The sequence below is a fragment of the Pecten maximus genome, chromosome 7 (genome assembly GCF_902652985.1).
Source record: "Pecten maximus chromosome 7, xPecMax1.1, whole genome shotgun sequence".
Taxonomy (NCBI): Eukaryota; Metazoa; Mollusca; class Bivalvia; order Pectinida; family Pectinidae; genus Pecten; species Pecten maximus.
In genome coordinates this window covers 43,271,099-43,281,534 of record NC_047021.1, presented here as the reverse complement: position 1 = coordinate 43,281,534, position 10,436 = coordinate 43,271,099, and the positions used below count along the sequence as shown (strand labels likewise).

The following is a 10,436-nucleotide window of genomic DNA, read 5'->3' as shown; positions in this document are numbered from 1 at the left end:
GTACTCTATTTAATATATATTTGTTAAACTGTGGTATTGTTAAATGTATAGCAGAATTAGATGAATGAGGTAATTTATGCATTAATGACGCTTAATGATTTAGATTATGCCACGCTCGTCACAAATACTGTAGTTGTTATTATTGTTGCTGTCGTCGTGGTTATGCCACGCTTGTCACAAATACTGTTGTTCTTGTTGTTGTTGTCGTCGTCGTGACTGTTGTTGTCGTCGTCGACGTCGTTGCTGTTGCTGTTGTTTTTGTTGTTGTTGGTGGTGGTAGTGGTGGAGTCCTCTTTTGAGCATTCATCGTTTTTTTGGTAAATAAGCCAATGTTTGAGATTAAATTTTGCTCTTATATCTTGTTGGTTTTAATTTCACGTTAAACAATGAATTCATTAAATAAATACATAATGAAGTATTGTTGGATTTTTTGTTTATTACCATATTTTACTCTTATTTTTACTTTTTACAATATTTTTCTTTTATGAATTGATGGCGTATTATCATTTCGACCGATTACCTTGAAGATTATGTAATACAAATAATTGCTGAAATTGGACATAACGATAAATATCCTCTTTCGTGTGCGTTTGTAGCCTTCTGATTGCAATGTAAATAAATTAATGATAATATAAAAAGGTAAGGAAATCAATTATTCAATCGTTCTTTACACTCGATTAAAATAATGAAATTTCGTTATATCTTTTCGTAAAATCGGTTTAGAACACTGTATGATATTACTGTATTTATAATCACTAAAAAATTACAATTTACATTTTTGCGATAAAAATTACTATTTGATATGTTACTGTCATTAATGTATATACATGTAATCAAATGCTTATATTATCAAGTTAGTCAAACGTTGGTGAAGATATAATTAACGATTAATAATTGCTGCCAATCCTGCAATACTGGATATCCCATCTATGTATACGTATTTATATTGCAACTTGCATCCACATTGTCGGAATACACCAACCACATATATTTTTTTTCTGTATTCTTAGAATCTTAGCACGTGTGTCAATTCGACTGACCTACTTTTAAGTGACACAACGTTTAGGCCACACTAACTTTTAAGGCGAAAATATTTGGAATACTGGTGATACCGTTTCAATAAAAAAATGCAGATTTCTTATAAGTGTTGATGGCTAAATAGAATACATGGTCAGTGTCTTAAAATATAAGTTGTAATCTTGGCTCGGGACAAAAATGGCACGCCAAGGCTCACCATTTTTTTCTTTCTTTAATCTCATCAAAATACAGCTTATATTTTAAGTCGCTGACCATGTCTTTTCTACATAATGCTGATGTTCTCCACAATTGTGTTATCGATTTACATCTAAACAATATAATATATATCTTTGGAAATGGATACGCGGTGCTAAAAGCAGCATTTGAAAAATAAAAATGAAATCAAAATAAGTCAGTTGAAAAAATAATCAAGTCCAGTGAATATCACGTGATACACTAAATGTCTTCTTCAATATAAACAATATTCATGTTATAAATAATTTGCGAAAAAACATGATATTATATTATCGTAACATAGTAGTGAAAAATAATGTCTGTGTCAGTAAACGCTTTAAGTGAAGGTTTCCGGAGACGTATTGTGCTTTGAGATATTATAGATTGAAGCAAACAGAAACATTTTGAACTTTTGTTTTATTTTGTGATCTCATACGCCACGTTGATGACGTCAGCAATACGACTATGACGTCATATCGCGAGACGCACATCTACAGGGTAATGGTCGCTGACAGCCCACATCTGTAACGTACAACACAATTCAAGCAATCATCCGGAAGTAATGTATGAAATAATGTCATATAAGCTCAAATTTATGCTTAAAACATTAATTTATTTTCCTTATCACTGAATCTCAGATTTTACAGTAAAATATCGATTATTTTTCAATCATGTACTACATGTAACGTGTCAAAGTTACCTGATTCAGAAATATGTTAAAACATATATTTGCGATTACTAATTAAGAACAAATATTACATAATTTGGGTCTTCTCAGTAGACTTTAACATAAACTAGAACATGAAAACTTCTGGTTTACCTAAATATGACATGCTTTTGAGAACGAGTGTCCTAGAAAAATTATTAATTTTGACATTATTAATTCATTTTGATAGATTTTATAATATAAACAATGCATATTACATCAACAAAATAAAGACAGCGCGACGAATATTTCCCATTGGTATTAGACAGTTTTCTAAATATCACCTTTTATATAAAGTTCTACCATTTCTAATTATCGAAGTATATATCTGAGCTTATCTTTAGTAGATAACTTACCTGGTCGTAATCTAGATCATAGGTCTCCTCAAAGTTATACACAGACGTTCCATATACAGCATGTTTCAAACTTCCTGTCACAACGATTCTGAAACGTAAACAAGTATGTTTACTATACTCAATATTCTCTCTTAACAGATGGGGTTAAGATCAAGTATATTTTACAAGATGTTTGTTTGTTTGTTTGTTTGTTTGTTTTTGTTTAACGTCCTATTAATAGCCAGGGTCATTTAAGGACGTGCCAGGTTTTGGAGGTGGAGGAAAGCCGGAGAAAAACCACCGGCCTACGGTCAGTACCTGGCAACAGCCCCACGTAGGTTTCGAACTCGCAACCCAGAGGTGGAGGGCTAGTGATAAATTGTCGGGACACCTTAACCACTCGGCCACCGCGGCCCCCTTTACTAGATGTATTTGACGGTAATGGCGAGAGATAAATTAGTTTAAATTTTATTTTATTTTTCATTTCAAGCATATTCAATATACATTCAATAAACAAGATGACAAAGGAAATAGGAACAAGTGTCACAGCCACTTATGTCAACCTATCACCAAGAATTAACTTTTCTCATAAGCTTTTTGGAAAAAATATGATAAGAGGAAAGATTGGATTCTTTTTCCAAACGCAATGGTACTGATCAGATTAAAGAAGAAAACAAAACCAAATAAGAAAAAACACTCCATATAAAAATTCAACAGGTTTATACTACAATAAATTGTAAAGCAAGCGATTCTATTTTGACTTTGGGAAAAATTATGGGATATAAGTATGTTTTGTGTTATCACCCCATTACAACACGGAGAATATCGACATGATAACGAAATCGTAATTCTACCTCAAAATTGAAAAAAAGAGTTCAACATATGAAAAAAAATTGTATGAAGCCCCATGACATTTACAATGAGAATAAGACCAGGTGTTAGCGGAGAGTAAACGTCTTCTGCTACATTGGCGTCACCCAACGACCAATCTTGGTCCAATACGGGTTTGCTTCATCGAATTTCTAGTAAGGTTGCAATAAGGTGTAAATACGTCACTCTACCTATCGTACGCACAGTCGGTGTTTTCTGAAGTGGTCGTGTCTGCGTTCCAAGGAGTCAGCCAATCAAAAGTGCTGTCAGAGTAGAAAGCTAGCGGTTCTAGTTCATAATCTTTGGCGTAGGAGCAGTCGGCGTTGAAGTCTCCCATTATGATCATATTCTGAAAAATACTCACTCATAAATATTAACTACATCAATAAAAATGTAAACTTTATTTATTTTACAACAATTGCGAAACAAGTTATATGATAACTTATATTAATCACGCTTGTTGTTCCGGATGGAAGCGCGCGAGGGGTCTTACTGTGGGAGGAACCGGAGTACCCAGGTAAAACCAACGTGGTCGGGCAGGTGACCCTATACCTTTCACGTCCGATCGGGGAATCGAACCCCGGCCGCCTAGGTGAAAGGTAAGTGTGCCACTGTCCCACCCGACTACATACATGCTTCTGCTCCATCCATTATGGAGAAAAATGTCTCCAGTTCTGGTCTGGGAAGATTGATAAATTCATCTCGGAAGAGATTTTTGAAAAGTAAAGTAAAAAATTATAAATATGATGTATTTAAACTCACACACTGTAATCAATTCACAATATCTGCGATGATAGTTATTACTGGCCTAGCGAGAGTCATATAGTTTGTTGGAAGATTTATTGACCAATAACATTAAACAGTAAAAATGCTTTGTTTTCTCCATTCATGGTTATAGCAGTAAAAGTGTCACGCAAAACAGGTACGTTGTAAGTGGTTTGACCGATTAAGATCTATATCACATGTTTCCAAATTTGGGTGACCTTGACCCCCATGGAAAAGTGGCATTGGATATGTGGATCAAATAGAGTTGACCTACTGCATTGTTAAATTCATCAAGGGCGTCCTGGTACACGTCCACCATTAGCTCGATTTCTGAGACGGCATCGGCGGGCTTGGCGTGAAGTCCCGTGACAACAAATGCTGGAATTCGTGGGTAAAACCAACTTAAGCTGTAAGTTGTTGTAATTATTTGCAAATAGAAGCAGTTTGCTCATACTTTTGACACTCTAATATTGTCTGACGTTCAGAAAAACTATATTAGTTTTGCTTTGAGAAAAGACGCCAGCAAAATAAAAGAAAGATCTAACATAATTGTTCATGTGAACTTTTTGATATTTTTTCCAATTTCAAAAATTTGCAATTTAAAAAGAAAACGAATGTTATAGTTTAAATATTTTAAAACTGCGGAAGCACGCTTATAAATGTAATTCCAATGTTCATCTGATATAAAGCGACACTCGACAATATTTGCAAAGGAAATAAATAAATGGATGAGGTCATAATAGTGTAACTATAGTGACCAGGTCATGTTCATTTATAACGGTTATATTTCACAACACATGATATTTGCTATTCCCTTATATATACGCACTAACAATATGAAATCGACCACGAAACGAAATAGCATGAAGGTAGAAATAAATTAATATTTTGTAGCAATTTAATCAAGTTTTGGACGTAAAAATACCAAACGAAAACAAATACTATATTAATACCATGTATGGTATTATACCATATAAGGAATACATGTATATTATATATTATCCAATGAGAAACAACACCGTACTTTGAGAGTTGAAATTGTACTTGAACAGGGCGCTGTATGGCTCTCGCTCAAACCTATCTCCTGGGTCTGGGTATTGTCGAGTGCCTAATAGAGTGAGGGAGGATTTTCTAAAAAAAATAAACAAGACGGCAACATCTATACATCCTTCTCTAAGTTGGTGATTGAGATTTCGATAGAAACGACAAGACAACATTAACTAAATATCCGTCTCTAAGAGCCCAAAGTGGCAGCATTTCAACAATTTGTGGAAGGTCTTTTTTACTTATACTTTTCGTAACGCACTGTAAATTTCTTCTTTAAGAGGTGATATATTAAAATCTAAAATATTCCGAGACCTAATTGCCGGAAGACAAAGTTTATTATACTAAAACGGGATTGTTGTCCTTTACGTGATACAATAATGATTAAGTTTCCATTGTTTGTACGCAGAATGCGGCTTTGTGATTGGTGGAGATTTGTTTTCTTCATACAAGTGAAAACAAATCCGAAAATGGCGCGAAAAATGAATGTGACGTCATAATACGGCCATTGACGTTTATAAGATCAGCTAACCTGTACATAAAACATGTTTTAATTTCGAAAATCAATTTCAAAAATTAATTATAATCGTTGATGTCAATCATTTTTTTAGTTTGGGGTATGAACAAAATGTATTTGCAAACTTTTGTAAGAATTCGCTTTCATACAGTTTGCAAACAAATAAAATAAATAAACGGGAAAATATCATACGGGTAGAGTTTAGATAACGTAAGTAATACGTAAGAAAATTATTTATGATTACCTGTAAAAGTAGGCGTATTGTTCTTTATAAGACGATCTCCCTAGTCTCTCACTGATTGCCATTCCGTACTGCTCAACGCTACATTATTGGCGATTAAAGATGAAAACAAAGTAGTTTAGATTATAGTTCCGAAATACAAGGACTGGGGAAAATACGAAACTAACATAATTGAAAAATACGAAACTAACAAAATCGAAAAATACGAAACTAACATAAATTACTGAAAATAATATTCAATTTAACAATGACATTGAATTGTATCAAAATTTGTACATAATATCAGTCATTTGCTTTTATTCCAACACTTTGAAATTTAAAACAAAAATGTAATAGTAGTGGAGGGAACGTTGTTTTCGGTTCAAATTATTCTGAGCATAGCTCCTGAAACACTTGATAATCAAGTTTCTTACCTGATTAGCATGGTTCCGGAATGCCTCGGTGATTTACTGTCTTACCTGTTCAGCATTTCTAGAAGTAATTCGAACGATTCGCCGCTGATATCCCGAATCTCTTGGATTAGAATCAAGTCATACTCCAACACAATCTGAAACCATAGGCGCCGATTACTATTCAATACTTGCACTAAAATTTACAAAACAAATATCAAGATTACCTTGTCAACTCGTTTAGGTAAACACAAATTTATTGTAAAATGCGCCACTGGCTACATGTTTTACAACAACGTTTTCCATTATGTAAGATATTTCACGATTTCCTGCTTAATTCATATGTAGAAAGTATTTCACGAGTATTTCAGAACACTTCTATTTCCCACGAGTCTGATACAATGAAGAATGCATAACATAAGGAAGTGATGTAGGCCTAATCAATGGCGCCAAAATATTGTGACGTCATGATGTACCACGATGCTGTTAATATTTCAAATAGAGTATTCCATCGCTGAAAAGTTTCATCCTATCTATAATATATATTGACAAGGTGTGATTGTGACATATCTATGTTTATACATGTACCATATCACAATTAGCAAGAAATCTATCAAAACAACTAATTATTTGCATTCGCATTATTTGGAGCTGAACATAGCCAAAAACTTGCCGCTCTTAATGAATTGAAATTTTTTTACTGATTAGACAATGCAAAAATATCACAAAATAAATGGTGTTATCAAATTGATCTTTTCTAATGTTACAACAGTAAAACATACAATTTTGGCCATATATGGTAAATTATTGTAAAATTTTGGCGGTTTTCACAAGGAAATGCTGGATAACTATTTGCTTATATGGGATAACCAAAAAGATTTTTATCACAAAATATCGAAATATCGCAGTATGAAGATATGATGGACTCGAATTGAAATTACGTCGACAATAGATTATATGATTATCGTACATTTTTAATGATCTCCGCAACCTCGGGATTACTCATCTTGGATTTGCCAAAAGTTTTGATGTTGAAAGCAGAGACATCAAGGATACCAGGCGTTCGAACTCTCCGTGAGACATGCGCAGACCTCAACGCGGAAGCGGTACAGATGTTCACAGCATGACACGCTATCATCAGAGTCACTAACAGTCGAAACCCCATACTGTGACGTCAGCACCACGATAGACAAACGTCCAATGTATCTAAACAAAATCAGAAGCAAAAACAAATAAAACAGTTGAAAAAAATGGTTCACTTTTCTTAAATTTTCTTTTATTGCTGTTGAATTAGTCACCCAGCGTTATAAATATTAATTCGTAATTAAATTGTAATTACTGAATGGGATTTTCAGTTGCTCTAGACATTTATCATTATAGATTTGGATTTGTAGACACAATAATGTATTTAGTACTCACCTATATGATAATTGAGATATAAGTTTTTTTCTGAAGTAGAATTTGAATAATTGTCTCGAATTTTAATTTTCAGTACAGTTTATTATGATTTGAATCGGAAAAGGCTGACATCAAATAACCTATATAATGAATATACAATTGTAGGTACAATACATAAACTCATTGCCAATTAACCATGTAATTAAAGTGCATGGTCTATCACCAACAAACTGTCTGCAGTAGCAACACACGTAGACTGGTCACATAGTTGTCTTTAGTAGCAACACTAGTTGACAGATCATAGAGTTGTCTTTAGCAGTAAAACTAGTAGACAGATCATGGAGTTGTCTTTAGCAGTAACACTAGTAGACAGATCATAGAGTTGTCATTAGCAGTAACACAAGAAGCCTGATCATAGAGCTGTCTTTAACAGTAACACTAGTAGACAGATCATAGAGTTGTCTTTAGCAGTAACACTAGTAGACAGATCATAGAGTTGTCTTTAGCAGTAACACTAGTAGACTGATCATAGAGTTGTCTTTAGCAGTAACACTAGTAGACAGATCTTAGAGTTGTCTTTAGCAGTAACACTAGTAGCCTGACCAGAACGTATTACTGACGAATTCTAGAATAAAAGCTGTATGATGCAGTTAAAGTCTCGTTATATATAGTATTTTTTACAACTGTTGACTTTAAATGAGGTTAACATTATTATTTAAAGGTTTATTCCGTGACTTTTATGTAGTTTCAAAATACATTGATAATTCATATCATTAACTTTATATTTATTATCATTTTAAGAAGTGTTACAGTACAGATTTTACAGACACGCTGCATTTCTTTCGTATTCAAATGTTGAAAAAATATAAGATTTATTTGACAATGAGGTTATCTCCGCAACCAAATTGTGACATTTCCTTTGACCTAATTTAATCGCCTCCTAAGTATCAACACTAGATACCTATATTTATACTGCAGATATAATTGGAGAAGCCGGAAAAGCTCCCCTTCCCGAATCAAAATTTTCAAAGCAATAACACTTTCAGAAAAATGGCGAGAGTTAAATATGTTTTAATTCATTTGTCTTTCAAATAAAATTTGATAATAGCAATAGCAATAGCAGTTATCGGTCTTCTTGTAAGCGTGTCCGCTTCTTGACCACCTGTTTATATACTTCTATTTACAGTGCGCATGTTTAATTATGTATCAAGTATAGTAGATTCCTCATTAAAAAAATTTTTTTTTTTTTTTTTTTTTTTTTAAATATTGTACAATATTCTAATTTCCTCAATATGGTCATCAATTTTCATTCACAAAAGACGAATTGGTGTTCAGTTTCATATTTGGACTATTAACAGTTGACACACCATCTGTATCTAGGGTCACTATCTTTATATACATGTATAGACTATATAGGTGGTAGGTGTTATTGGCGGGTCGTTATTTAACTAGTACGTGTAGCAGGATGGGTGGAACTTGATCTCCTTGTTAGACCAGTAATTGTTAAGGTTGCTTTTAAATGAGTTGATTGATGGTGAATTGACAACTGAAGTTATAAAACAAAATCCACAAAAAAAACCAGATGTATGAAGACTGTACGATAAAAGAAAGCTTTGTAATGATTACAATGTAATTCACATTAAGTGCTTCCATCTGGGCCAACAAGCGTGATTAATATAAGTTGATATAACTTATTTCGCAATTGTTGCAAAATAAATAAAGTTTAATCAATTTAACCAATGCGTGTTATTTAAATCATGACATCGTTGGAATTATCTTCATTCTTAAAATGCCTATTTCAAGTCATTCGATTGGATATCAGAACAAGCCATGGATTGATGAAGTATACCACTAATATTCCTACTTCATTACATTCCGTATCTAGTTTTAACTGTGGAAACAGATATTGGAAATGAAAAAGCATATTGTTACTGACCAGCCTATACTGCTTTATAACTTAAACGAAATTATAGCATTATAAAATTGACATTTCATTTTTATAAAAAATTTAGTTAAAATATCCTTCAATCAATCATATTCGATTTCAAAAATACAAATAACTGAAAGACGTAAAAATGCCCGTCGGCTATTACTTACCTAAACTTCTGGTGACGAATTTGGGAACTAGTCTCACTAGTCCTCGGCCCCTTTTAAACCCACATATCGAGGGTACTTGTAATTGAGGGAATCAATATTTCAAACTAAGTTTATGATGAGATCGACACAGGTGCTGTGTTATAAACCGTAAAGGCCATAGTTATCATAGAACAAACACGCCATAAACCGTTACTGAGAATTGTCCCTGACTCTTTGATCTGCATGATGCACCGATGGCTGTTTCACACATGTTCAAATGTTAATAAAAGTCAGTAACTTACTATATAAACGCACAAATATCATCATCATATTTTCACTTGTGATTTCACTGCTGGAAAAATTTCAGTTTAAGAAAGTAATAAACAATTGACTTGGAATTGACCCCTTTCTCTGTTTTGAACGAGTTAAGATAAGACAATTGTTGTTTTAACATTCACGATTTTCTTTGACAGGAAAACGGACTCAGTTCATGGTATGCTTTATTATTTTGATAATTTACAACAATCTAAATATAATTAATGTATTAAAACATCGTGATGTGCATGCATCTAAAATTTCCGTGCGTTTAGATGGAATCTTAACGTTTTGTTTGACCAATGACTTTGTACAGACATTCCGTAACAACCGTGAAAAATCTTATAATTAGATAAATCTTACATGGCCTTCATCAATCTGCATCTCTTGAAACCCTGTGTTCTTTTATTCCTTAATAGTCGACATCTATCACGGAAATCGTGATAATTGGAACAAACCCTTGGATATTGAATCAGCCAGATCATGTGAATACCGTAGGAAGGGGAAACAGGAATGTTACTATCTAGAA

At 33.2% G+C, this 10,436-nt stretch overlaps 1 protein-coding gene across 2 annotated transcripts; it reads right to left on the bottom strand.

The window, feature by feature from the left end:
* Positions 1 to 1,653: 1,653 nt before the first annotated feature.
* LOC117330917 (deoxyribonuclease-1-like 2) lies at positions 1,654 to 9,655 on the bottom strand. Of its 2 annotated transcripts, XM_033889476.1 has the most exons (10): positions 9,614 to 9,643; positions 7,538 to 7,567; positions 7,089 to 7,324; positions 6,188 to 6,276; positions 5,733 to 5,810; positions 4,952 to 5,058; positions 4,202 to 4,305; positions 3,354 to 3,511; positions 2,314 to 2,401; positions 1,654 to 1,773 (listed from the first exon to the last, which is right to left on the bottom strand). In XM_033889476.1, the coding sequence occupies exons 3-10, from the start codon at positions 7,281 to 7,283 to the stop codon at positions 1,723 to 1,725; spliced, it is 870 nt and encodes a 289-aa protein (XP_033745367.1). In that variant the 5' UTR covers positions 7,284 to 7,324; positions 7,538 to 7,567; positions 9,614 to 9,643; the 3' UTR covers positions 1,654 to 1,722. The 2 variants fall into 2 exon arrangements, with proteins under 2 accessions (XP_033745367.1, XP_033745368.1); XM_033889477.1 differs by lacking the exon at positions 7,538 to 7,567 and having other exon boundaries at positions 9,614 to 9,655.
* Positions 9,656 to 10,436: the final 781 nt, after the last annotated feature.

What these genes read in the sequence shown, in the direction of transcription:
- LOC117330917 (XM_033889477.1), bottom strand. Translation starts at nt 7,283, where the DNA reads ATGGGGTTTCGACTGTTAGTGACTCTGATGATAGCGTGTCATGCTGTG. An exon ending in TTGCGGAGATCATTAAAAAT is followed by an intron (nt 6,277 to 7,088) that starts GTACGATAATCA and finishes CTATGGTTTCAG; the next exon opens with ATTGTGTTGGAGTATGACTT. An exon ending in ACCGACTGTGCGTACGATAG is followed by an intron (nt 2,402 to 3,353) that starts GTAGAGTGACGT and finishes TTTACGTTTCAG; the next exon opens with AATCGTTGTGACAGGAAGTT.